At 42.2% G+C, this 27,805-nt stretch overlaps 2 protein-coding genes across 3 annotated transcripts in view; both read left to right on the forward strand.

The window, feature by feature from the left end:
- The window catches only part of SFT2D2 (SFT2 domain containing 2), a 28,997-nt gene extending 27,579 nt beyond the window's left edge, over positions 1-1,418 (forward strand). The window contains exon 9 of one of the 2 annotated variants that reach the window (XM_077821869.1): positions 1,375-1,418. The gene's annotated coding sequence lies outside the window, so the exon portion shown is untranslated. Of the gene's footprint in view, positions 1-26; positions 66-1,374 lie in introns of those variants that run through there. The other variant, XM_077821860.1, reaches the window with a different exon arrangement.
- Positions 26-27,805, forward strand: TBX19 (T-box transcription factor 19). Its single transcript, XM_077821819.1, has 9 exons — positions 26-86; positions 1,375-1,599; positions 8,662-8,926; positions 11,465-11,599; positions 12,468-12,529; positions 13,662-13,723; positions 22,304-22,492; positions 24,284-24,419; positions 25,715-27,805. Exons 2-9 carry the CDS (start codon positions 1,403-1,405, stop codon positions 25,944-25,946), a joined length of 1,278 nt encoding a protein of 425 aa, XP_077677945.1. The 5' UTR covers positions 26-86; positions 1,375-1,402; the 3' UTR covers positions 25,947-27,805.

Genomic DNA, 27,805 nt, shown 5'->3' on the forward strand with positions numbered 1-27,805 from the left:
GTAACCTAACTCACTTCTTTTCACAGAGAAAGCTGATCAGAATGTGGTACATTAAGGCAGAAAAGACCAAGATTTACAAAACCAAGGTTTGAAAATAGCAGGGCTAAGTTGCACAGTGGTAAAAACATTTGAGCCTTGTCTAAATTACAGCTTCCTCTGTTGCTACCACTGCTGGGAATTGTGAGTCCTAATTTGTGAGTCTAGTGTAAACAAGGCTCTCCAGTCTGAAATCTTTGCAAGACTGGAGCTCCACTCCTTTGGGGCTAGATTCCAATATCCTCATTCTATGCATGGCTCTACTGTAATCAAAGGGACTACTTGCAGAATGAGGTACTATTCAACACAAAAAAGGGGTCCAAAATCCAGCCCTTTGTGCTTAGGAGCATGACACCAATCAGACTTCTTGTCCTGTAAAGTTTGGTGGACTTTGTTAACATGCCATGGGTCTGCTGGACCTTACTAAATCCTGCAGACTGTTGAAAGACTGCCAAACCCTTAACACGCATTATAAAGTGCACCAGACTTTTATCAATGCAGGGGCTGAATGTGTTTCTTACAATGAAATGAATAACTCCAAAAATAAGCCCTTCCAACTTCTCAGAAAAAATCGTAAGCATAAAAGTGCATCAAGGGCTATTGAATTAAACAAGCATAAGGTTCTCTGTCATGTCACTTTTGGGTGACCAGAAATTAATATACTTTCCAAAAAGAGAACTGTACTTTTTTAAAAAAATCCCGTATATCTGAACTGCGGCTTGTCCTTGACTCCTGACATTTTGAACATGCACTAAATTGTCCTCCAGGCACAAGACCACATGGGCAAAATTTAAGCGCAGAGGGGCCTTTTATTGTTGTTGTTTTATTTTAAGAAAAGGGAGCAGGGTGAGCACATTTTGATTTCTGATGGAAAGCTTGCAAGACTAGCATCTCTCCATCCCAATCTTGAATGTTGCTAGCTGACTCTTCCCCCTTTGGCTGGGGTTTGCATCAGCACAAGCACAATTTCCACGCATTCTTTCAGTCTGGAAATGAAATAATTTTCATTAATGGAAACCTGGTTCTCAAGCAGAACAATTAGACCCACTTCAGATTGAATAAAGATAAAAGCCCATTAATTTGGATGGAGAACTCGTCTTCCGAGGCAGCCAATTGTGTAATCAGGCTGCCTCCCACCTGACTTGATGAGTAATTAGGAGATAGTCCTCTTTTTGTATGTGCATGTGTGTCAACCTTAACACACTTGTGTCATTGTCCCATTGGGACTTCCAGGGGGGAAGAACAAATAGATGGCCAAAGATCAGGGAGAACAGATTTGTTAGTGTGGCTAATTAATTGGTATGCTTAGGGTTTTTGTTTTTTGGTTTTTTTTTAAAGCCAGCTGAGAAGTTTCTGACAGTACACCATGACTGATTTGGGATGTAAGAAGCCCAGTGACTGCACTGTATCCAGGCTGCTCAATGTCGTGGAGAGTGAGCTCCAAGCTGGCAGAGACAGAGGGGACCCGACTGAGAAACAACTCCAGGTTGTCTTGGAGGAGGCTGCGCTGTGGCAGAGGTTCAGGGAAGTCACTAATGAGATGATTGTGACCAAGAACGGCAGGTGAGTGCTGTACTGTTCCCAGTGTAATTAGCGTATCCTACGGTATATGGGGAATATTAGCAACTGCTGTTTACATAGGCTAAAGAAAATTGTAGCCATGGTATAATGTTGTTAGTGCTGTGTGTGCTTCCACATATCCTGTGCAGGGAGGGAAAGGCAGTCTCAGAGACAGCCTACAAACTAAGGAGGGGATTCATGTTCCTTTCTGAATACTGACAAACTATCCCTGTGCCCTTTTAGCCCTGATTGTAAGAGACACTGCAAGAAGGTATTTATTGTCTTGGGACTGAACAAAATAGTAAAGAACATTTCCCAGGGGAAGGATAGTTCCACCTCCCCACCCCACTGCAAGGGCTTTACAAATGATTCCCTCTGAACACCGCTTACAATGATACCCAGCGCTTAGACGGTAGCTTTTCGTCTGTAGGGCTGAAAGTGCTTTACAAAGGCAGAGCAGTGTCATTATCCCCATTTTACAGCTGAGGAAAGTGAGTCACCTGCCTGAGATCACACAAGTCAATAGTAGATCTCAGACTAGAACTCAAGTCTCCCAACCTGTTGACCCAGCCGCACTCTCTAATGTCTTTGTTGCCCTGATATGCACTCCCATATAAACAATTTATGCTAGAAATGGGTGCAAGACAAGCCGGTTGGCAGCATATTGGTGTGGTGCAGATTCAGCAGTGCTGCTGCTCCATCGTCTTTGGCAGAGAACTTGGAAACTTGGCTGGAACTTTGGTAAATGACTTATTTACAAGATCTTAGGAAGTCAAAATATTGTCCTTTGCATTGCTCATGATTCTTCTTAGCTGCTGGGCACAGTCAGTGTGTGTAGCACTCTACAAAATGCAAAGGAGGAGACAATGCTAAAGCTGGGGCCTTACTAGTGGAAAAGTCGAGTGCTTTGCTGAGCTGGGAGTGAGGACTGTCCACCCAAGGTACTGCCACTCTAAACTGGGCAGACCATGCCATTAGATGTGTGACACGTTGGGGTGATTAGAGGAAGGTCCAGTCACAAAGCAGGGCTGAGATTTCTGTTTTTAAGAGCACACAGTTCTTCCTTTGCTGGATTGTCCCTGGGAGATTTCATAGAAGACCTGCGTATTAAGGAAGGATTGGAACAAAGAGGGAGAAAAAGCCAAACGGAAGGGGTGATGTGTGTCAATCTTGCAGAAAGAGATTAAGATCAGCAATTTTCTGATGCAGAACAGGGGACATCGGCTGAACTGTGGTACGAGCTGCTAGCACCTGTCATGGATCATAGCAGATAGAGATCAAAAAAATCTATTAGCTCAGGAAGCCTATCCCACTGCAAAAACAGCTGATATTCGTGAGTTATCAGATATTGAACTGATACCACACTAGTATTGGATTCATTCCCAATAGTGACCTATATGGAGAAACAGACATCTGTTTCTTCTAAGGCCTTGTCTACATTCAGAAGTTGTGCTCTGTTTAAATTCAATTGGTTTTTAAATTAATGTAGTTAAAGCAGAGCCAACACCTGTGTGGGCATTTGTTTTGCTGTAAGAATGGCTTATTTCAGTTTGTCTTAAACTGTTTCCTAATCAACTTAAGCCAAACCGAGGCAAGCCTGTTTAAACTCAAATAAAAGGGCTTTGCATTGATTTAACTAAATCGGTTACAAATCACACCCTCAGTTAAACTAATACAACTTCCTTTTGTAGACCAGCCGGGAAACAATCAATGTAGACTATACTGCTTATCCCTACACAGAATAGTATTTTACCAGAGGTAAAGCATACAAGTGAGTATGTGTGGATAATTATTTTTGCCATGGGGAAGAGTGAGGTCGATGGGTCTGTTATGATCAGGTGTTCATTAGGGTGACCAGATGTCCTGATTTTATAGGAACAGTCCCGATTTGGGGTCTTTTTCTTATATAGTCTCCTATTACCCCCACCCCCTGTCCTGATTTTTCACACTTGCTGTCTGGTCACCCTAGTGTTCATGGTTACTTTTGGGTGGGCTATGGATAGCTTTCCACTGATCAAATTCTCAATATTTTTGCTTTGTTCTAAACTCTGCATTCATTATCAACCTGATCCTGCCCCCCCCCCCCCCCGAAGTCAATGAGAGTTATCACTAACATCAATGGAAGCAGGACTGGGTCCCTTCTATAATAGAAAACGTAAGTTGCCTTATAAATAAGCTAAAGTACAGTAGTCTATGGTTTATGGTCCTAAGCACAGTTATGTTATTAGAGGGTTTGGGGCTGTTACTATAAGATCATGTAGGCTTTTGTAAAAAGACCTCTTTGCATTTCTAAAAGTGTATTTTAATTAAAACCAGAGTACAAGCTGGAGAAATATAGATAAGGCCCTGAAGAATCTAAGGTGACAGACAAAATGAGACCTGGTGGAGCTTTTTTTCTATGACTCATGGCCTTTTGCAGGCTGGGGAATCTTAAATAACAAGAAAATACTTGTGATGGGCTTTTCGGGTGGGAGTGTCAAAAGTGCCTGGCACTGGCCTAACCCTGCTGCCACTGAAGTTTGTTAAAACCCCCATTGACTTCAAAGGGAGGAATGCAGAACAATTTTTAAAATCCCATCCTAAGAGCTTTATGAACACCCACAAATTAATTCTGACAACACACTATCAAATCAGTAAGTGTTATCATCTGGGGAAACTGGGGCCCAGTGTGGTGAAGTGACTTGGCCAAGGTCATCTACCAAATCAAAGGTAGCGCTCCGAACAGAACCAGAAAAATGTAAGGCTGCATGGCCTTAAAGTTTAGGACTTAGCAGCACAATTATGACATTATGATTTAGTTGGGATTAGTCCTGCTCTGGGCAGGGGGTTGGACTAGATGACCTCCAGAGGTCCCTTCCAACTCTATGATTCTATGACATGTACAATTTAACAAGGTCTAATAGATTAGTCTCCAGTAGGCACTGATGTTTCCCCAAATGTGCTTGAATCATAGTGACTTCAAGGGCCCACGGTGAATATCAGAATTAGAGACATTGATACTATAGCTGATATATGTATCCGATACAATGTGATGCTCCGTTATAATAATGTAACTGGCATAGCAGTATACAGAGAATCACAGACGGTAGAGGTAGATCCATGTGATGTTTTGGGGATCTCACAGCCCAGGAAGGAGTTCTGTCACTGCCTGCTCCATACCCTGGGGTGTATTTATGCTGTGATGCGATGGCTCAGACCCCTGACACCAGCCGCCTGCCCACAAGCTCAAGGTCTCATCCTGGCTCCCACCAGCCTCGTTCTTCCCTGCAGGGTGACATGAACAGTCCTGAGACTCCCCAAATCTCTCCTTCATGAATTCCAGGCACTTGGGCTTCCCCCTCTGGCTCCTCCCGGCAGAAGGCATGAAACTAGCCCTCAGACAGCAATTTATTTTGGCATGCACACTCCACGTGGTTTGGGGTAAAACTCAACAAAATGTTTATTTAATAGAAAAGCCACAGCTCCAAAGATGAAAGAGGAAGGGAAACAAACATACAAGTTACACAGAAAATAAACAGAAAGATGCAACCTCAGGCTTTCCATTTCCATATTCGATAAAATTCCTTGTCTAATACAAGATTCCTTGTGCCTCTGAACAGATTCCCAGTGTACACCCTAGCCATAAGGAGCATCCAGTGTTTCATGGACAGCACCTGCCAACCAACTGTCTCTCAGTTTCTGGATGAAAACTTCTGTTTCAATTCTCTTTTTTAAAAGGCTTCCCTGCCCCCGCTCCCCCTTTTTTTCTTTCAGACTATGGTAATTCATGGTTACTCAGACTGGGGAAATCCCCAGTCATAGGTGCTGGAACTAGGGGTGCTGGGGGTGCAGCAGCACCCCCTGGCTTGAAGTGGTTCCCGTCATATCCAGGGTTTACAGTTTGGTTCAATGGCTCTCAGCACCCCCACTGTACAAATTGTTCTTGCACCCCTGTCCCCAGTTGTCTCAAAGTCTTTCCATTAGCTTTAATGGTTCACCTTTGTCCTTTTCTAGGCTGGACAATGGCTGGGTACATGAAGCTGGGTTCATGTACACAGCTGGCTTGGGAGGTAGTCCCTGCCTGCCTGATTGCTTCTGGGCCCTGTTATGCGGTGATGTTCAAGTTGCATCACAGTTACAATTTGCAGCTTTCTATCTATACACATACATACATTCCTAACCGTGGTGTGTACACACATCTCCTAATGACCATCGAGTTCAGAACATTGCAAGCTTTCATAAAAGACCTTACTCAGTATGTTTTTATAGTACCATATCATTGTCTACACTCAGTTAAATTAACCATTCATTTCTGGGGTTTAATCCATCTGTTCTCTCCTTAGGGCGACTGCACTCTGATTACTGCAAGAAGTGCTGGACATACCAGTTGTTAAACTGATACTCCACTTAATCCTAGTTCTTGATAGTACGAGACACACAGCTGGGCTGTGATGCTGATGCAGTAGACTCACCAGTGTTTTTATTCTGTTGCTATTTATGTTAGAGCTGTTTCAGTATCCTAACCATAACTTAACTCCTGATTTCAAAAGTTTTATCTAAGGTATAGCGCCCACATCACTGTGGTATCCGAGTTTCTCAGAATCGCTAAAGTATTTATCTTCATATCCCCCCTGTGAGGTAGGGAAGTGCTATCATCCTCGTTTTATAGCTGAGGCACAGAGAGACTAAGGGCTGGTCTATGCTGAAAACTTACATTAGCATAGCTACATCTCTCAGGGATGTGAAAAATCCCCATCCCTGAAGGGTGCAGCTATGCTGACCTAACCACTGGTGCAGACAGTGCTCGGTTGACAGAAGAATTCTTCCATCGACCTAGCTACCGCCTACTGGGGAGGTGGATTAACTGCAGCAATGGGAGAACCCGTCCCACTGACCCCATAGATCACCCTGTCATACAGCTTTTCCCAAACATAACAAAGAAGCAGAGTTTTCAGCCCCTGTTCTCAACCTCACCTCTTGCTTTCTAAGGTTTTCAGTGGTAGGACATATGGTCTAGCAACCTTTCCTCAAAGTAAACTGGGGGTGGGGGGGAAGGAGGTTGTGTGCGTTTCCCAGATTTTCCGTTAATATGGATCAACATGGAGAGTCATTCCCATGGACAGCTATCGGTGTTGATCTGCATTATCCCTACAGAAACTTGAGTTCTCAGCTCCCAACCGTCTACCCCCAGGCTCGCTTCCCCTTCTGATCATTTTCAGAACACCACTCCACCACCATGGCACTTTTCCATGGACAGGCCAGAGTGCTGCCCTCAAATCCTCTTTTCCCCACCCCTGCGCTCTCCCAATCACCCCTAGCCTTACTGTCCTCCAACATGCTCCCCTCACAGCCCCTCTCCCTACCACGGCCTCCCTGCTTGCCTACCCCTGCAGCTTTTAAAGGTTTCTGTGTATCACTGACATGGGTAACAGTTGGCGCATCTCACAGTTTATAAGCTGAATGAGAGAAGTGTGGGCCTCAAGGGGGAGCGACGATGTAGGTGAGGGGAGTGTGTTAATGAGTGGGGCTGTGGTGAAACAAGGGGGCAATATGTGTTTTGGGGGACCCTGGCCAGAGTAGGCTTATTTACAACATGGATAAAGTGTGTGTGTGTGTGTGTAAGTAAAATTGTATGATGTATACAATGTAAAAAAACCAACAATCTCCACACATAGAACAAGAAAACAAAAATTCCATGATGCAAAGCTATTTGCTAGACATCAGTAGAATGAATTCCCGCTCAAGATGCACATGCAACAAGTGTGCATTTTTGTGCACTAAGGGCCTGATCCAAAGCCCACCAATGTCAATGGGAGTTTTCCATTGACTTCAACGAGCTTTGGATCAGGCCTTAATTGAAATGGTTTTCCTCACTCACTGTGCACATTAATCAACCGTACAGATACGCAGGTGGCTTTAAAGCCTTGCCTTATTCCATTATAAGAGGGTTCAAAAAAGAACTAGATATGTTCATGGAGGACAGGTCCATCGATGGCTGTTAGCCAGGATGGGCAGGGATGGTGTCCCTAGCCTCTGTTTGCCAGAAGCTGGGAGTGGGCAACAGGGGATGGATCACTTGATGATTACCTGGTCTGTTTGTTCCCTTTGGGACACCTGGCATTGGCCACTGTGGGAAGGCAGGATGCTGGGCTGGATGGACCTTTGGTCTGACCCAGTACGGTCATTCTTATGTATGTATGTTCCATATGTGCCTTCAAGCGTCGTATATAATTTATAGATTCCAAGGCCAGAAAGACCATTGTGAGTATCTAGTCTGACCTCATGTATAACACAGGCCATAGAACTTCCCCAAAATAATTCCTAGAGCAGATCTTCTATAAAAATATCCAGTCTTGATTTAAAAATTTGTCTGTGAATCCACCACGACCCTTGGTCAATTGTTCCAATGGTTAATTACTCTCACCATTAAAGATGTACACCTTATTTCCAGTCTGAATTTGTCTAGCTTCAACTTCCAGCCATTGGATCGTATTATACCTTTCTCTGCTAGATTGAAGAACCCCACCCATGTTAGTGATTTTTCCAAAATGTCTGTGTAGTAAAGGAAGAATTTAAATCTGCCTGTGTTGGTATATCTTGTTTATGGCTCCCCATTGGCTGGTGAGGGATAAAGATGGGGATGTGTGAATGATTTCTGAATAGTTTTCTACAAATTAAGATGTTACAATTGTAAGATCTGAATTCTCGCTGTCTTCTAGATCTGTACTACTGTGGTGTAGGGATTTCCATCCACCTCTCCAGTGGAATAAGGTTGATAGCCATAAGAGTCTGACTAGTACAGGACAATATTATCAGTCCTGGTCCCATCAACCAGGGTCATTTTGGGGTGAAATTCCATATTTCAGGTGAAACATGAAAGCACTTTGTGGCTGGTTCTGACTGACCAACAGGAAATGAAAACAAAGTGATGGTAGTCCTTTAACATCATCTCTGTTTCAGCCACCGTGAGGGTAATTTGTTCTTTGAGCAACTCAGGGAGCGTCTTTGCAGAAACATACCAACAAGCCTCTTTTATATCAGGACTAATGTTGCTTTCCCCACTTCTGCCTTCTGTTTCCACTACAGACGGATGTTCCCAGTTTTAAAGATCAGTGTGTCAGGTTTGGATCCCAACGCCATGTACTCCTTCCTGTTGGACTTTGCCCCAACCGACGGCCACCGCTGGAAGTATGTGAATGGTGAATGGATGCCCGCTGGGAAACCAGAACCACCAAGCCACAGCTGCGTCTACATCCACCCAGACTCTCCCAACTTCGGGGCGCACTGGATGAAAGCCTCTGTTTCCTTCAGCAAAGTGAAACTTACCAACAAGCTCAATGGAAGCGGGCAGGTACAGCACGATGTTTCCCATACACCTCTGGTCTTCCATTGCAAGCACCTACCAATCAAGAAATATCAAGGGTGCATTTATGCAATTAGAGGGGCCCTCTTCACCCACAGATGCCATTTATTCTCTGGAGCCCAAATGTAAACAGGAATAAACAGGTCTTAATTGGCACTTTCAGATTTTAATGGACTTCTTGATGTTAAGAGAGACAGAGAGTGCTGTGGGTTATTTAATCATCGGGGCTTTTCATAGTTTGTCTTGTGTGCTGGGTTTTTTACATAGAACTTTAGAGAAAGGGGAAAAAATGGTTGTGGGTATTAGGTTTTTGTTGTTTTTCCCCATGTTCTTTGGTGTAAGTGGAATGTTGGCAAGAGTCAGATACCAGAATAAAAGGCTGCTCCTAAATGAAATAATTACTATGTCTGCTTCTGCCTCATGATAATTATCAATATTCTATTGAGTCAGCTTTGGTCTTTGGGAGGAAACTGCATGTACTAGAAATAAGTGACATTCACTTTGAGCCCCTTAAAAATACAAACAGAAAAATTGGTTTGGACTGTTTTTTTTGAAGATGTATCTGAAAGTAAAATATTGCACACGATCTTTTGTTTGCATATTTGTTTTGTACAAAACTCCTATATTGGATGCTACTTGTCAGCCTAAAGTCAATTTCTTTCAAGTAAATATTTAGGCTTGGAAGGATTTGATTTTTATAAGTAAATGTCAATTTTACCATCTACACACAAGCTGACAAAAAATATTTCCATCGATGATAATCAAAATGTGCAGCTAGGCAAAGTAAGAAAAACGCTGCTTGAGAATATATTAGGGTTTGATTTAAGGATACTGATTTTTGTATAGTTTGACGTGATGTTGACAATTTGTGTTTTAATAATTATAAAGCTTTAATTTTTCAAATCTCAACATCTAAGGTCATTAAATAATCATCTGACCCGCCCACTCATTGTCTGTCATGCCCATAATTTTGTGCAACTGTGAACTTCTATTTATATATATATATATAGAAAAAAATAGAAAAAATGCTTAAAAATAAACATCAATATTATCTGTCAGAATTATATATAGGTATAAAAAAATCGAATTCTGTCAAACTATAAATATATATAAATATAAGGTTCTTTACTTTAACCTTAGCCCTGAGTAGTATCTCCTTATTGTAGTATTTCTAATTTGTTTGTCGTCATTTCTATTATGCTCATCTAGGCACCTCACAAGCCTTAAAATTTAGCTTCAGAGCACTCTTATGAGGTAGGGAATTGTTTATCCTCATTTTATGGATGGGGAAACAGAGGCGTTGACAGGTGACATGCTTTGCCCAAGGTCATACAGGGTGTCAGTAGTGGAGCTAAGAACAGAATCCAATGGCTGCCACATTCTGGTTCTGCATCTTAACTATAAGACCATCCTTCCTTCCTAATCCCCAGAAGGGAGGATATTTTTGAAGGGTGGGAAAAAATTATGGACAAATTTGGGTGTTTAGGCAAGTCATATCCCCTGTCTGGGGCTCTGCTTCCCCTTCTTTGTTCTTAATCAAAATGCGATCCTTGGAGGAAGGTATTTTATAATAAGAACAAATAATTGTATTGTTCACTGAGCACCCCTTGTGTGTTCAGCACTTCGTAAAACACAGAAAAAGATCATGGTCCCAGTGCTTTTTAGACCATAAGCACCTCCGGGTGGGGATTGTCTCTTATCTGTTTGTACAGCTTCCAGCACAGTGGGGCCTCCATTCTGACTGGGGTCTTCTTTGGGCACTATCAAAATATAAATATTTACTGCTGCATCAGAAGCATCTAATGTAATTCAGCTGGAGTCTGTCCCTGTCCATCCTCAAACGGAAGGAGGAAAGAAGAAATCCTTCTCTCTTTCAGCAGCCAGGAATTGGGGAGGGGATAAAGGGTAGTGTGGAATCACAGAGAGAATGACCCTGGAGAGCTCTGCTGACATTGGGGTTGCACTGTGACGTTGGTAAGTGATGTCCCCTCAATATGGGACTGACAACAAGTATCAATGACACGATGCAAATACCACAAGGCAAAGTCGGGTCATCACTCATAATTCCTTTGTGGCTCTGTTTGGTGACAAACGTAGCTCTTCAGCTGTTTCAGGCTGGGCATCACTGATGTAGCTGTGACACTCCATAAGAACGGCCATACTGGGTCAGACCAAAGGTCCATCTAGCCCAGTATCCTGTCTTCTGACAGTGGCCAATGACAGGTGCCCCAGAGGGAATGAACAGAACAAGGCAATTATCAAGTGAGCCATCCCCTACCATCTAGTCCCAGCTTCTGGCACACAGAGGCTAGGGACACCATCCCTGCCCATACTGGCTAATAGCCATTGATGGACGTATCCTCCATGAATTTTTTTCTAGTTCTTTTTTGAACCCTGTTATGGTCTTGCAACTCTGGCAAGGAATTCCACAGGTTGACTGTGCGTTGTGTGAAGAAATAATTCCTTTGGTTTGTTTTAAACTTGCTGCCTATTAATTCTGTCTATCTTCCTTCTTGTTTTCTGCAGATAATGCTGAATTCCTTGCATAAATACGAGCCTCAGGTTCACATCGTTCGCGTGGGAGGCCAACATAGGATGGTAATGAACTGCTCCTTTCCGGAGACTCAGTTCATAGCTGTCACTGCTTATCAAAATGAAGAGGTAGATGGATAATAATGTCACACAATTTGGTCATCGCTGATGAGGAAATATTAAAAGCCTAAGACCTGCCAGATCAGCACACACCTATGGTGAACATAATCCAGTATCCTGTCTCCCTGTTGGTCCAGAGCGGATTGAGGGCCCATCTAATTGAATACTCTGTCTCCTTGCTGGAACAAAACACACCCTTGGTCCACGTTGTCTAGAATCTGACTGCAGTACGAGTACAGATGAGTGGTCAGGCTAGTCTGGTATTCTGCCTCCTGCCATACTGGATTGGTCTATCTGTACCAGTAGCCCATCCCCTTACCAAGCTGGAACAGACTGACTTTCTGTCTTGTCCAGCATCTGTCTCTAATACTGGCCAGTGCTGGATATTTCTGTGGAAAATATAACTCCTCCACTCCTCCTATAATGCACCCAGACTATTGTACTAGACCCTGGGGAAATTTCTTCCTGACCTCAAACTGTAATCAGGCAGTGCCCTGAAGCATGGGGGTTGGTGGCCCTTGTCCCTTTTTTCCTAGTTAATGTCACTACAGCTATTATTCATATTTGTATGCAATTCAGCAGCTTTGGGAGAAGTATTCACAATAATACAGAATTTGCCATACTGAATAAGACCATTGGTCCATCAGTTCTAGTTTCCTGCCTTTGGCAGTGACCAATGTCTGTATGCTTCGGAGGAGAGCAATGCTCCCACACAATGCACCTGGCTGACATATAGCCACATGGTAAATACAATGCCTGTCTTTTGTTTCACTAACTGAGGCAGAACTGAGTCCATTCAGTTTACGCTGGACAATGCTATGTCAAGTCTCTGTTAAAATTACCTTCACTAACATGCCTTTTTTTTTGTAAACCCAAGATAACAGCTCTCAAAATCAAGTATAATCCCTTTGCCAAAGCCTTCCTGGATGCAAAGGAAAGGTGAGTTTGACTTTTGCTCAGCTTGATGACTTTTGCTGCTGTTACAGTTAAAATTGTAACAATACTATGAGAATGATAAGGGGCAAATCCTGACCCCCCTTTCCACTGCTATAAATCCAGAGTAACGCCATTGAGGTCAGTGGTGTTAATGTCAGATTTACGTCACGGTATTTGTCATCACACTTTGGTCCTACATGGGTGAGTGCACTGCTGATACAAAATGCTGAAATATCATTTATTTGTCACATTTTATAATAAGACTACTATAATCACATTACGGTTATCTTTGGTTTTGCTTTTCAGTATATAATTACTACTAATTCGTATAAATAGAAATTTAACAGGTCGACTGTACTTCTTATTAACCCTTCAGTGTTGCATTTCATACACATAGTGTTAGATTTTAGGTATGTTAGCTCCATTGTATTTATACTTTAATTGTTCTCATATATTCTCATTTCATGTAACTATCCAGTTATATGAATAAGTAGTAACCACAGAGATCAACATAACCACAGTGAAATTGCAATGTAACTGCACTGTAATTACCATACCTTTAAGGTAAAGTGTGATCCATTTAATTAAAATAGTCTCCATAGGAGATCACTGTATTTAAGAAGTTAGAGAGACATGCGCTGTCCGAAAATAAGTGTATTTATTTGTCACCTTTAAATGGTTTGTATGTGCCACCCAAGCTAACAAAATATGGCTTTGTCCCCCTCTGGTGGCTGGACCACGTATAGAGGTTTGAGTCTACTACTGCCTTGAAGTCAATGGCCTTGGTCCTTTCACTCAAGCAAAAAGGGCTCATGTACTTAGATCCAGAGCGCTAGGGTTCAATCTCCGAAGATGACAGAGTCAGGGACATTGTTGCACATGGAATGAGGCAAGGGCTCCTGCCTCCTTGACTGCACATCTTTCATAGTACAGAGCTTTCTACAGTTCTCTAGCGATCAGTTGAAGATGGTGGAATTTCTTTTTTATCTTCATTTTCCTTTCTGTTTTTTCAGTTGATGAAACCTAAAATTGAACAATTTTCAGTTTTCATTTTTTTTTCCAATTTCCATTTCCCTAACCCTTTTGCCTTCTTTGAATTCAGCACAATGTAACCACTCATTATTTTCTCTTTCAGAAACCATTCCAAGGATACTCCCGAAAATGTTTCGGAAGGTCAACATATGACATATTCTCACCGTAAGGTTTCCCAACGTAATTTTACTCATGGGAACTTGAAGTATTATGTAATATATAATAATAGACCTATGTGTAGTGCTGGGGAGGAACTGGTGGTCGTGGTACATGTAGGTACCAATGACACAAGGAAGGATAGGAGAGAGGTCCTGGAGGCCAAATTTAGGCTGCTAGGAAGGAGACTGAAATCCAGGACCTCTATAGTGGCATTCTCTGAAATGCTTCCAGTTCCACGCGCAGGGGCCAGGTAGGGAGGCAGAACTGCAGGGTCTCAATGCGTGGGTGAGAGGATGGTGTAGGGAGATGGGGTTTAGATTCATTAGGAACTGGGGAAACTTTTGGGATAGGGGGAGCCTATACAGGAAGGATGGGCTCCACCTAAACCAAAGTGTATCCAGACTGCTGGCACTTAACATTAGAAAGGTTGCAGAGCAGTGTTTTAACTAAGATATGGGGGAAAGCTGATTGCTGCAGAGGAGCATGTGCAGTATCGTCCTTAGGATTTATGGGGCCCTATACAATATTATTAAACTGGTGCCCCTATGCCTGATGGCAGCCCAGGCTCACGTGTGTATTTTACACAAAGAAAAGGAGTACCTGTGGCACCTTAGACACTAACAAATTAAGGTGCCGCAAGTACTCCTTTTCTTTTTGTAAAATACAGACTAACATGGCTGCTACTCTGAAACGTGTGTATTTTAGATAAGGGTGATCTTTTGAAGGATTTATTTAAAAAACTATGTCTGAAGATCCAAGCATTTAAGGCTAAAGATGAATACTCAGATTGTGCATCTAAAAATCTATGCAAGGATTTTTTAGAGATGTGATTTTATAATCTTCAGCAACATACTAATGAAATATTTTTAAAAGCAAATTTTAAACTAAGGTCCTGTAGGCTAACATGTTCTGAGTAAATATTACAGTAATGCACAACTGTTTTTGTTAGAGCATGAGCTTTCGTGAGCTACAGCTCACTTCATCAGATGTATACCGTGGAAACTGCAGCAGACTTTATATATACACAGAGAATATGAAACAATACCTCCTCCCACCCCACTGTCCTGCTGGTAATAGCTTATCTAAAGTAATCGTCAGGTTAGGCCATTTCCAGCACAAATCCAGGTTTTCTCACCCTCCACCCCCCCACACAAATTCACTCTCCTGCTGGTGATAGCCCATCCAAAATGATTGAAGTGTTCTCCGACTGGTTTATGAATGTTATAATTATAACAAAGCCCGTTGCCAATTGTGCCCACATATCTATTCAGGGGACACCATCACAGGGCCTAATAACATCAGCCACACTATCAGAGGCTCGTTCACCTGCACATCCACCAATGTGATTTATGCCATCATGTGCCAGCAATGCCCCTCTGCCATGTACATTGGTCAAACTGGACAGTCTCTACGTAAAAGAATAAATGGACACAAATCAGATGTCAAGAATTATAACATTCATAAACCAGTCAGAGAACACTTCAATCTCTCTGGTCACGCAATCACAGACATGAAGGTCGCTATCTTAAAACAAAGAAACTTCAAATCCAGACTCCAGCGAGAAACTGCTGAATTGGAATTCATTTGCAAATTGGATACTATTAATTTAGGCTTAAATAGAGACTGGGAGTGGCTAAGTCATTATGCAAGGTAGCCTATTTCCTCTTGTTTTTTCCTACCCCCTCCTCCCCCCAGATGTGCTGGTTTAACTTGGATTTAAACTTGGAGAGTGGTCAGTTTGGACGAGCTATTACCAGCAGGAGAGTGAGTCTGTGTGTGTATGGGGGTGGTTTTTGGAGGGGGGTGAGGGAGTGAGAGAACCTGGATTTGTGCAGGAAATGGCCTAACTTGATTATCATGCACATTGTGTAAAGAGTTGTCACTTTGGATGGGCTATCACCAGCAGGAGAGTGAATTTGTGTGGGGGGGGTGGAGGGTGAGAAAACCTGGATTTGTGCTGGAAATGGCCTAACCTGACGATTACTTTAGATAAGCTATTACCAGCAGGACAGTGGGGTGGGAGGAGGTATTGTTTCATATTCTCTGTGTATATATAAAGTCTGCTGCAGTTTCCACGGTATACATCTGATGAAGTGAGCTGTAGCTCACGAAAGCTCATGCTCAAATAAATTGGTTAGTCTCTAAGGTGCCACAAGTACTCCTTTTCTTTTTGCGAATACAGACTAACAGGGCTGTTACTCTGAAACCTGTTTTTGTTAGTAAATTCAGAAACTGACCATATATACCTCTGGGTTAGCAAATGCCTGTTAAATGGCTTCATTACCACTTGAATGGCTCTTTAACAGTTTCAATGTTGTGCTAATAGGTCTGGCAGACTGGAAGGCTTTTTCACTTTTAAGTACTAGATCCCCTCTGGAGGCACTGTATGTGAAAGAAAATGTAGAATCAAATGAAGTAAAAATCTTAAATGAATCCACATGTTCCATAGAATCTCTATGGGTAGTACTTCCATGCTCTAATAAGAATATAACAGTAGGGATCTATTATCGACCACCTGACCAGGACAGTGATTGTGACTGTGAAATGCTAAGGGAGATTAGAGAGGTTATCAAAATAAAGAACTCAATAATAGTGACAGGTTTCAGAGTAACAGCCGTGTTAGTCTGTATTCGCAAAAAGAAAAGGAGTACTTGTGGCACCTTAGAGACTAACCAATTTATTTGAGCATAAGCTTTCGTGAGCTACAGTTCACTTCATCGGATGCGAGCTGTAGCTCACGAAAGCTTATGCTCAAATAAATTGGTTAGTCTCTAAGGTGCCACAAGTACTCAATAATAGTGGGGGATTTCAATTATCCCCATACTGAATCATAGAATATCAGGATTGGAAAGGACCTCAGGAAGTCATCTAGTCCAACCCCCTGCTCAAAGCAGGACCAATCCCCAACTAAATCATCCCAGCCAGGGCTTTGTCAAGCCTGATCTTAAAAACCTCAAAGGAAGGAGATTCCACCACCTCCCTAGGTAACACATTCCAGTGCTTCACCACCCTCCTAGTGAAAAAGTTTTTCCTAATATCCAACCTAAACCTCCCTCACTGCAACTTGAGACCATTACTCCTCGTTCTGTCATCTGCCACCACTGAGAACAGGCTAGGTCCATCCTCTTTGGAACCCCCTTTCAGGTACTTGAAAGCAGTTATCAAATCCCCCCTCATTCTTCTCTTCCGCAGACTAAACAATCCCAGTTCCCTCAGCCTTTCCTCATAAGTCATGTGTTCCAGTCCCCTAATCATTTTTGTTGCCCTCTGCTGAACGCTTTCCAATTTTTTCACATCCTTCTTGTTGTGGGTACATGTCACCTCAGGATGAAATGCAGAGACAAAATTTCTCGATACTTTAAATGACTGCTTATTGGAGCAGTTGGTACAGGAACCCACAAGGGAGAGACAATTCTTGATTTACTCCTGAGTGGAGCACAGGATCTGGTCCAAGAGGTAACTATAACAGGACCGCTGGGAAATAGTGACCATAATATAATAACATTTAGCATTCCTGTGGTGGGAAGAACATCTCAGCAGCCCAACAATGTGGCATTTAATTTCAGAAAGGGAAACTATGCAAAAATGAGGAGGTTAGTTAAACAAATGAAAAGGTACAGTGACTAGAGTGAAATCCCTGCAAGCTGCATGGACACTTTTCAAAGACACTATAATAGAGGCCCAACTTAAATGTATACCCCAAATTAATAAACACAATAAAAGAACTAAAAAAGAGCCACCGTGGCTTAACAAGCATGTAAAAGAAGCAGTGAGAGATAAAAAGGTATCTTTTAAAAAGTGGAAGTCAAATCCTAGTGAGGTGAATAGAAAGGACCATAAACACTGCCAAATTAAGTGTAAAAATGTAATAAGAAAAGCCAAAAAGGAGTTTGAAGAACAGCTAGCCAAAAACTCAAAAGGTAATAACAAAACGTTTTTTAAGTACATCAGAAGCAGGAAGCCTGCTAAACAACCAGTGGGACCCCTGGACGATCGAGATACAAAAAGAACACTTAAAGACGACAAAGTCATTGTGGAGAAACTAAATGAATTCTTTGCTTCAGTCTTCATGGCTGAGGATGTTAGGGAGATTCCCAAACCTGAGCCATCCTTTGTAGGTGACAAATCTGAGGAATTGTCACAGATTGAAGTGTCATTAGAGGAGGTTTTGGAATTAATTGATAAACTTAACCGTAACAAGTCACCGGGACCAGATGGTATTCACCCAAGAGTTCTGAAAGAATTCAAATGTGAAATTGCGGAACTATTAACTATAGTTTGTAACCTGTCCTTTAAATCAGCTTCTGTACCCAGTCACTGAAAGATAGCTAACATAATGCCAGTATTTAAAAAGGGCTCTAGAGGTGATCCTGGCAATTACAGACCGGTAAGTCTAACGTCAGTACCGGGCAAATTAGTTGAAACAATAGTAAAGAATAAAATTGTCAGACACATAGAAGTGCATAAATGGTTGGGCAAAAGTTAACATGGTTTCTGTAAAGGGAAATCATGTCTTACTACTCTATTAGAGTTCTTTGAAGGGGTCAACAAACATGTGGACAATGGGGATCCAGTGGACATAGTTTACTTAGATTTCCAGAAAGCCTTTGACAAGATCCCTCACCAAAGGCTCTTGTGTAAATTAAGTTGTCATGGGATAAGAGGGAAGATCCTTTCATGGATTGTGAACTGGTTAAAAGACAGGGAATAAAGGGTAGGAATAAATGATACATTTTCAGAATGGAGAGGGGTAACTAGTGGTGTTCCCCAAGGGTCTGTCCTAGGACCAATCCTATTCAACTTATTCATAAAGGGGTAAACAGTGAGGTGGCAAAGTTTGCAGATGATACTAAACTGCTCAAGATAGTTAAGACCAAAGAAGTCTGTGAAGAACTTCAAAAAGATCTCACAAAACTAAGTAATTGGGCAACAAAATGGCAAATGAAATGTAATGTGGATAAATGTAAAGTAATGCACATTGGAAAAAATAACCCCAACTATACATACAATATGATGGGGGCTAATTTAGCTACAACTAATCAGGAAAGAGATCTTGGAGTCATCGTGGATAGTTCTCTGAAGATGTCCACACAGTGTGCAGCAGCAGTCAAAAAAGCAAACAGGATGTTATGAATCATTAAAAAAGGGATAGAGAATAAGACAGAGAATATCTTATTGCCCTTATATAAATCCATGGTACGCCCACATCTTGAATACTGCGTACAGGTGTGGTCTCCTCATCTCAAAAAAGATATACTGGCATTAGGAAAGGTTCAGAGAAGGGCAACTAAAATGATTAGGGGTTTGGAACGGGTCCCATATGAGGAGAGATTAAAGAGACTAGGACTTTTCAGATTGCAAAAGAGGAGACTAAGGGGAGATATGATAGAGGTATATATGTAATCATGAGTGGTGTGGAGAGAGTGAATAAGGAAAAGTTATTTACTTGTTCCCATAATATAAGAACTAGGGGCCACCAAATGAAATTAATCGGCAGCAGGTTTAAAACAAATAAAAGGAAGTTCTTCTTCAGACAGTGCACAGTCAACCTGTGGAACTCCTTGCCTGAGGAGGTTGTGAAGGCTAGGACTATAACAGGGTTTAAAAGAGAACTAGATAAATTCATGGAGAACTAGATAAATCCATTAGCCAGGATAGATAAGGAATGGTGTCCTTAGCCTCTGTTTGTCCAAGGGTGGAGATGGATGGCAGGAGAGAGATCACTTGACCATTACCTGTTAGGTTCACTCCCTCTGGGGCACCTGGCATTGGATACTGTCGGCAGACCTTTGGTCTGACCCAGTATGGCCATTCTTACGTTCTTATTATGGACATAGGATGTGCTAGACTAGATGGTCACTAGTCTTATCCAATCTAGAATCCTGTCACTGATGGAAGTCAGTACTATAAATACTTCAGAGGAAGGTTCAAGAAACCCTGTAGTAGGCAGTTATGGGATAATCTACCCACAAGGAAATTTTCTTTATAATCCCCAGTATTTAGAGGTTTGCTTGAGCCTGGCAGTTTGAGACTTATAACCTTTCCAAAGCTGTGTTCTTTTTTTTGTTTGTTTAGTAGTATAACTCTGGAAACTCTTGTTATCCCTACAAATGTCCCATCATTATCGCTGGGTGAATGATTCATAAAATATAGGAGGGGTGGTGGTTCTTATTTTATTGGAATTTGGCTTTTCTTCCATTCATAAGCTCTGGTATTGGTGAAAAATGTTTTCTTTCCAGATTTTTCACTGAAACATTTTTACTGACATTTTTTGCTTCTTGCCCATTCCACAAACTATTTTGATTTCATTTCCCATTATTATTTCTAATTGCCACCATGTACTTTATATAATCAGTCACACTGGCAATTCTGTTCCCATCTCTAAATGAATTTTGGATTGCCCATCTTGCTTGTTTTGTTCACTAATGAAATTGTTTGTACAAATGTCCATGAACAGACTGCATTATGAGGTCCCATCCATAGCGAACAACAAGAAGATATTTAATTTGCTCAGTAGTTCACAAGAAAGTCACAGCTATCTGCTCAGTATTAATAGTGGGTGTTTTGTGCATCATGGCCCTCCAGTGTCTGGAGGCCTACAGAATAAAACTCTTCTACTTCAGTTTGGTTGAAGAAGAGCCTCTTTATTTCCAGTAGTAGGTCCATCTGTTTGCGTGCCAGAAGGCCCCGGGTTCACGGTCTTCCGTACCATACATATGGGTAGCTGGCAACTATGGTATCTGTATGTACAGCACACAGTGAGTGTTACAGAATATGTAACCCATTGATGTGCAGCATATGGAATTGCTTGAGAGGCAGTGAGCTCAGCATTGTGGATAGGCGTAAAGGCGTCAAGTTACATCATTCTTTAGAGAAATGCCAAATTGAGGTGCAGTTTGGGTGGATTCCAGAAGGAGGCAAATCCAGCTCTCCTCAGACCAAGGAATAGATGAGTCTTCTGTGTGGCTTTTGAGGGAAGTGAAAGTTGGAGTGAGGGATCAGGAAGCGATCCTAGAAGACAACTCTATTCAATATAGGTTTCAGAGTAGCAGCCGTGTTAGTCTGTATTCGCAAAAAGAAAAGGAGTACTTGTGGCACCTTAGAGGCTAACCAATTTATTTGAGCATAAGCTTTCGTGAGCTACAGCTCACTTCATCGGATGCATACTGTGGAAAATACAGTGAGGAGATTTATATACACACAGAACATGAAAAAATGGGTGTTTATCATGCACACTGTAAGGAGAGTGGTCACTTAAGATGAGCTATTACCAGCAGGAGGGGGGTGGGGGGAAACATTTTGTAGTGATAATCAAGGTGGGCCATTTCCAGCAGTTGACAAGAACGTCTGAGGAACAGTGGGGGGTGGGGGTGGGGGAATAAACAAGGGGAAATAGTTTTACTTTGTGTAATGACTCAACCACTCCAAGTCTCTATTCAAGCCTAATTTAATTGTATCCAATTTGCAAATTAATTCCAATTCAGCAGTCTCTCATTGGAGTCTGTTTTTGAAGTTTTTTTGTTGAAGAATAGCCACTTTTAGGTCAGAAATCGAGTGACCAGAGAGATTGAAGTGTTCTCCGACTGGTTTATGAATGTTAAAATTCTTGACATCTGGTTTGTGTCCATTTATTCTTTTACGTAGAGACTGTCCAGAAAGGTGCCACAAGTACTCCTTTTCTATTAATATAGATATTGATTTGTCTGACTAAAACTAAATTGCCTGTTAATTATAATTACATGAATGGTGTCATTTAAAAAAAAAGACAAATGAAACCCATCTCCTGATGTTTACCATGGCCCTGAGGATTAAATTTGACTTGTAGCCTGTATGAATTTTGCTCATAACACATAATGTACAACTAACATAAGGTACATGCTTCTGCTTGGGCTATTTGAACTCCAGGGTATGAAAAATTCTCTGAATTAGCAAGTGTCCCTCTAAAATCTGAGTGGACAATCAATACATGGAAGTGCCAGGTTAATAGCCAAGATCTCTTGCTTTGTAATCTTGGCAGACTTTGCATGGGGTTGGTACCTTGCTATCATCTTTTAAATAAGAGGGCAAACTGAGGTCCTGACCGTTTATGCTCATTAAAGATCCCCTAGTACTTTTCGTAAGAGTAAGGGTATCAACTCTGTGTGCAGGCCAAATTACACCTGTAGGTAACTAACTTTGTTTTCCTAAATCTGCCCCCCCTTCATTTGAATTCTGTAGTATTCTTCACATTCTGCCTTAACTGTTGTGTAGTATTGCTCTTTGTTGATGAGAAGCTGCCATGTTCCACCCTAGGTTGCATTTCACTGGGGGAGTGAACGGCTTCCTTTCTAAAATTTGTAAAGTGCTGGGGATCATTTGCTATGAAGATGCTATCTAAGTATTAGCAATATTGTTATCTGGTGTCTAAATGTCTTTTTTGTGGCTTGGGACTCATTCTTTGGTACAAAACAAACGCCAGGCAACAAGCAGGTTTCCTACTGTTTGGAATTCTTGTAATCTGGCAGGGTACATTTCTGGGAAGTCTGGTTACTCTCCTTATTCAAATTTTATTAATTTTGCTTCCTGTTTCTTCCTTTCCCCTCGCAGTAGGTGGCTGGTTGATTTCCAGTCCAGATGCAGTGTGTGCAGCAGGAAGCTCTAATTATCAGTATGGAGGAGCTTTGTCTCTGCCTGCCCCACATTCCCACCATGGCTGTGAGCATTATGCAGCCCTTCGAGGGCATCGGGCTGCACCATATCCTGCTTCATACATACAGAGAAATCACTCCCCAACAGGTAAGACTGCAATGTCTCCTCACACACAGCCTGCACAGTTCTTCCTTACATTAAAAGAAACAGCAAAGCAAGAAAAAACAAGTCAGTGGAGAGAGCACAGTGTGTGTCTCTTCTGTAACAGTCTGCACTGAACTCTGAGAACAAAATAGTTCCTGAACTCCACACACAAGGAGAGTATTCAGAAATTTAAAGGTACAGTTCACAGAAAACAAAAGTATAAAAGTTAGAGGTAGATATGTCACAAAGGCTAAGTAGGTGAAGATAGATGAGAATGAGAGAAGGAGAGCAATTGTGTTTAAATGACTTCTTATTAATTATATCAAAACTCCCAGAACCATTTCAGACCTTCCTTTTATTCCAAGTAATGAAACAGTGTCCCTCCAGAGTCAAAAGCAGCCCTTAAGGGAATGTTAAGAGCTGATTTGGGAACAGGTTTTTGTATTGTCAATATGTCTTTAGAGCCCCCTCTGCCTGAAAATTCTTTGAGGTGCTCTACTGTGTCCTATTCAGTCCTTCATCTTCCTGTTGTGACTGCCAATTAATACCAATCATGGTGGCAGTTTCTCTGATATGGATACATGTTCACAAAGAACAGGACTGAGAGCATCAGTTTGTTTCATGTAGGTCATTGAACAATCAGCAACTGGTGGTAACTTTGCTCATTATCGGCTTAGGCTGCATTTGAACTGACAACGCTAGAGATGAAAGGTTCTACATTCCATTTAGAGCAGGTCAGAACTCAGAATTTCTGTTGCATGGGAAATGCTGATGTTTCCAAATTTGGTTTCATTCTGAATCAGAATGAAAAACAAAATTAAATCAAAAGTTCCTACAAAACAAAATTTTTGATTTTTGTTTTGGGTCAGCCAAAATGTTCCTTTTTTGATAAAATTAAAATTTCATTCAGATTTTGACTTTTTAAAAATTTTAATATTAGTCATAAGTAGAGCTGGTTGGAAATTTTCCATTGAAACTTGGCTTTGTTGGAAAATGCCAATTGTCTGGACCAAAACGTTTCACCAAATCTCTTGCAGATTGCCAAAACACAAGCAAGTTTTCATTGGAAATCAGCTGGTGTTCTGTTGTCCACAGCTCTGTGCCTGGGAGCCCGCCAGCCCTGCTGTGCTGGCTGGAGCTGGGTCTCTTGGGCTGGCAGGGTCTCTGCTCCACAGCTCTGGGGCAGACCCACCAGGCAGACTGCCCAGAGCCAGGATCCTTGGAGCTTTCAGGGTGCATAGCCCCACAGTAACCCCACCAAGTTTCCCAGCACTGGTCCTGTTATGAGCCTGGAAGCCCTGGGACATCCAGCTATTCACTCAGCTCTATTTATCATATAACAATACATTTCTAAGCAAAAAATCATTTTGAAATGAAAATTTGAGCCATTCTATTGCGATTAGGTCGGCATGGAACACATCAACCTTTTCAAAATGCTCACCATTTTTTTTCCAAACAAAATTTAGTCAAAATCGACATGTTCCCATGGAAAGTTTAGATATCAACAATATGGCATTTTCCAATGGAAAAATGTTCCGTTCAAAATCATTCAGCCAGCTCTGGTCCTGTTACCATTGCTCTGCCATCCAGACGAGTATTGTGATTCACTTTTTGAGTGAGGGAAACATGAGTAAAGTAGGTTTGTTCTTCCCTGTGTGCTTGTCGTCTCAGGCCTATGGGGAGGAGCCTTTATTAGCCAATTAGATTCTCTCTCAGTCCTGCCTGTTTTCTACATTCCTTCAGTGCCTTGCAATAACTTGGTATAGTCACCAAACTTTTGTGTTTCCTCTAAAGGGAATCTGATTGAGAGCTCCAGCAATAATGTGCAGATGTTTCCAGGACACGATAGCTGGACTTCCTTACCATCCACTCCACATGCCAACTTGCTTTCAGTACCACATGCCAAGGGAACTGCCACTGCTGGTCCTAGGTAAGGTTACAGTGGAACCATAGATATTAGAGATGGGACAAGCCCAGCAGTTTCTCCTTCACTATGATTAGGCAGCATGGCTTGGAAGCATGAACAAGGGTTTAGAACTCAAGACTTCCCAACCAAGCCTAGCTCTGCCACCGCCGCATTGCATGGCCTTACCCAAATAACTTACCTCAGTTTCCCAATCTGTAAAATGAGGACAATAATGTTTACCAGCAGGGTTTTGTGAGGCTTAAAGAGTTAATCTTTGTGCTGTTCTTTGAAAATGTAGAGCACTAAATAAATGGTAATTAGTATTATCTCCACCCTTTATCTAGTGCACAGTTGGTCCCGTCAGTCTTTTTTTTAATCTTTAAAAGAGAATACTTAGTCAAGGGAAGGAGAGGAGCGAGTGTGAGCCAGTACTTAGTGTAGGAATGGGAGTCAGGACTTCTGGGTTCTCCTTCCAACAATAGGAAGGCATTTGATCCAATGGCTATATAAATGGGACTGGACGATAGGACTCTTGAGTTCTATGTATGGCTTTAGTGATTGACCCGAAGAAAATCATGCCTGCATTTTTATAAATATTCACTAATTGTGGGTTCCTTATTTTCTGGGTGCCCAACCTGAAAATCCTGGCTTGATTTTCAGAAGTGCTGAGCACCTTCAACTCCAGCTGAAATCAATGGGAGCTGCATGTGTTCAGCAGCTCTGAAAGGCAATGTCTTCTTTCAACACACACAAACTCAGGCATCCAAAATTAGTTGACACTGAAATATTTTGGATTTAATCTCTCTGTGTAAAATGAGAACAATAATACTTGCCTCTCTGGGGCACTGTGAACTCCAGTTCATAAGATGTTACAAAGATATCAAGTACTGTTAACAGAGAAGTTGAAACGTTCTAGAAGTTTGGATGAAGATTTTAATTTTAAAATTCTGAAAGTCACTGGAGAAAACATTAAAAAAAAAAAAGTCCTCTCCTTTGTTGATCAGCTGCCAAGCTGGTGGAACTTTTTTCAAAATTTAGAACTATAAATCTTTTCAAATTTCAAAATTAGCTTCACATTTCCTCCCCTTTCCCCCATTCCCCCAAACCAGCCCTAGTTCTTATTGGGTTTTCACATAGGAGTTGCCAGTTGAGACCAATGGTCTGCTGAGTCTGGTATGCTATCACAGTAGCAAATACTGGGTAATGCACTTTACTTTGCCGTGTTGTGCCATGGGGACGGGGGTGGGGTGGGGTGGGATGTTAATCTACTTTGAAATACCTCTTTAAGTTCTATTATGGTTTACCCTGCTTTGTTCTAGCCACTATCCCTGTCTGTGGACAGTCAGCAACAGTGCCCTTAATGTTGCCAACCCGGGCAGTGATGTGAACAGCAGCGCTCCAGGCACGTTCCTGCGAGGTAACATCCCTTTGCCCACCACATCTGCCTCGATGCCTCTGCAGGGAGCAGCCATCAGCAACATGGAAACACCAGGGGAACCCACTCTTGCCAGACTAGCTGATTCTGCCTGGACATCTTTGCATTCGTTTTAATGGGCGGGAAGCTCTCTAGGAATGTTCAGCAGAATCAGAGCAAGATTGACAGGACAAAAACACCTCCTACAATCACAGTTCAGGGCAGGGAGGGGACATGCACACAAGGAACCTATTTCAGCAATGCACCAGATTCCAGGATAAATCTTGCACCTCTCCATTTCCAAATGAGCAATGAAAGATTGAGTCAAGAGGCCTAGTGCAAAGGAGGGGGAAGAGTTAGAGGGGAGCTGGTTTCTTCTTGTATCATTCAGCGCTAGAGCAGACTATGACTGATCCAAGTCTTTAGAGTAAGCTTTGCTTCCATGTCAAAGCAAAAGGGCCAGAGATTCAGGTCCCAATGGAACAGAAGTGGCAGCTGGGTATTTTAATGGGATTTCAAAGGAATGTTTATTGTAACTTAGGCCAGTCGCAGTTAGATTGCTGGCAGGGACCTCATAATAACAACAACCAGAAACCATGACATCCTCATACAATCCCTGAGCAGCATTTTAAAGTGGAAATGCTGCCCGGAAATGCCATAGTGTTCTTTAATATTTGTTTTATGAAGTTCTTAAAATTCTTGAAGCTAATGTGGAGGAAATTGCCTTCTGTCTCCCTAAGACACTCCCCTCTAGTTTCACCTGCATAGAGTGGTATTCTTCCCTTCCTCTCCTACAGCTATTGTGTAGTCTTTGTGTGCTATAAGAAAACCTAGCAAGAAGTTATGCTAACTGCAGTTTTATTTCACGGATATGGAAGTGGGGACAGAATGCAGTGAACTCCCCCATAGGTGTGTTAGCTCTACAGGACTGAGAGGAGAAAAAAATGGTTCAGAGTGATTATGTACATATAGGCCCAGGCCCACAAAACGTACTTAGGCACCTAAGTCCCAGGGCTGGCTGCACTGTGATCCACAAAATACTATAGGAGCCTAAACTTACTCAGCTCTTAAATTGCTGCCTCTGGGCACGCACATGGCTGCCTCCTTATCTCCCATCTAAGTCCCTGCAAGGTGGAAGGGTCCCAGTCGAGCATCTATACCACAATTAAACATACCATTAGCCTGAGCCCTGCGATCCGGAATCAGCTGGCATCATGGGACTGAGGTGCCATTTTCTAAAAGATCTAATATTTGGTGGAAGATAAGACATGAGCCAAGCAGGGGCAGCCCTCTTTTACTTGGGAGATCTGTACAGTTTGTGTAAGGACATCCGTTTCCCACACAATGGACAAAATGGATTTCCCCAGTCATATCAGCTGGGTTAAATGTGCCAGCAGGCGAGGTGTGTTGTTCCTTAGGGAAATGTGCGACTGCGGAGAGGATTTTGAAGTGGCACTTGCTCTTAAAGGCAACTCAAGAGAAGAGTGTGAACAACTACAATTGGTCAGGACCTCTGTTCTACATCTTGTCAAGTGTTGCTGATGTCACTGTGTGTGTGTGTGTGTTCTGCAGACATAATCTTCTGCCGAGGTACAATGGGATGGGTGCCCAGATTTTCCCAGAATGCACTCATCAAACATAGACAGGCATGGCAGCATGAAAAGCATGGATATGGAGCCATGACTGACACATGGCTCTGTTGTGGGAACAGCTGTGTGGTGGCACGGTTCAGCCACGCTTGTTGTAACTGGCTTAGATGAGCATGTCAGGACCTGGTTCCAGAAGCATGGTTATGTGGCATATTGAGGACTGTGCTGAAATTGCAAACTATCGCTTTAAGAGCAGGAGAGTTTCCTGGTCCTGCATCCAGCCTCAGGAGCTCTGTAGGGAGGCATGTGACCAGCAATCAGTCTGTAGCTAGCCAGCCTAGAATAAGCTGGAGTGAGTTGTGCCTCTCTGTCTTAGGGAGCAGCCTGCTTTGTGTCTCTGCTCTGGT

The sequence above is a fragment of the Eretmochelys imbricata genome, chromosome 1, assembly GCF_965152235.1.
Source record: "Eretmochelys imbricata isolate rEreImb1 chromosome 1, rEreImb1.hap1, whole genome shotgun sequence".
Taxonomy (NCBI): Eukaryota; Metazoa; Chordata; order Testudines; family Cheloniidae; genus Eretmochelys; species Eretmochelys imbricata.

Excerpts from the sequence above, each read along its gene's own strand:
- TBX19 (XM_077821819.1), top strand. The coding sequence starts at position 1,403 with ATGACTGATTTGGGATGTAAGAAGCCCAGTGACTGCACTGTATCCAGG. Across the intron at positions 8,927-11,464 it reads AGCTCAATGGAAGCGGGCAG|ATAATGCTGAATTCCTTGCA; the intron begins GTACAGCACGAT and ends TGTTTTCTGCAG. Across the intron at positions 13,724-22,303 it reads ACATATGACATATTCTCACC|TAGGTGGCTGGTTGATTTCC; the intron begins GTAAGGTTTCCC and ends TTCCCCTCGCAG.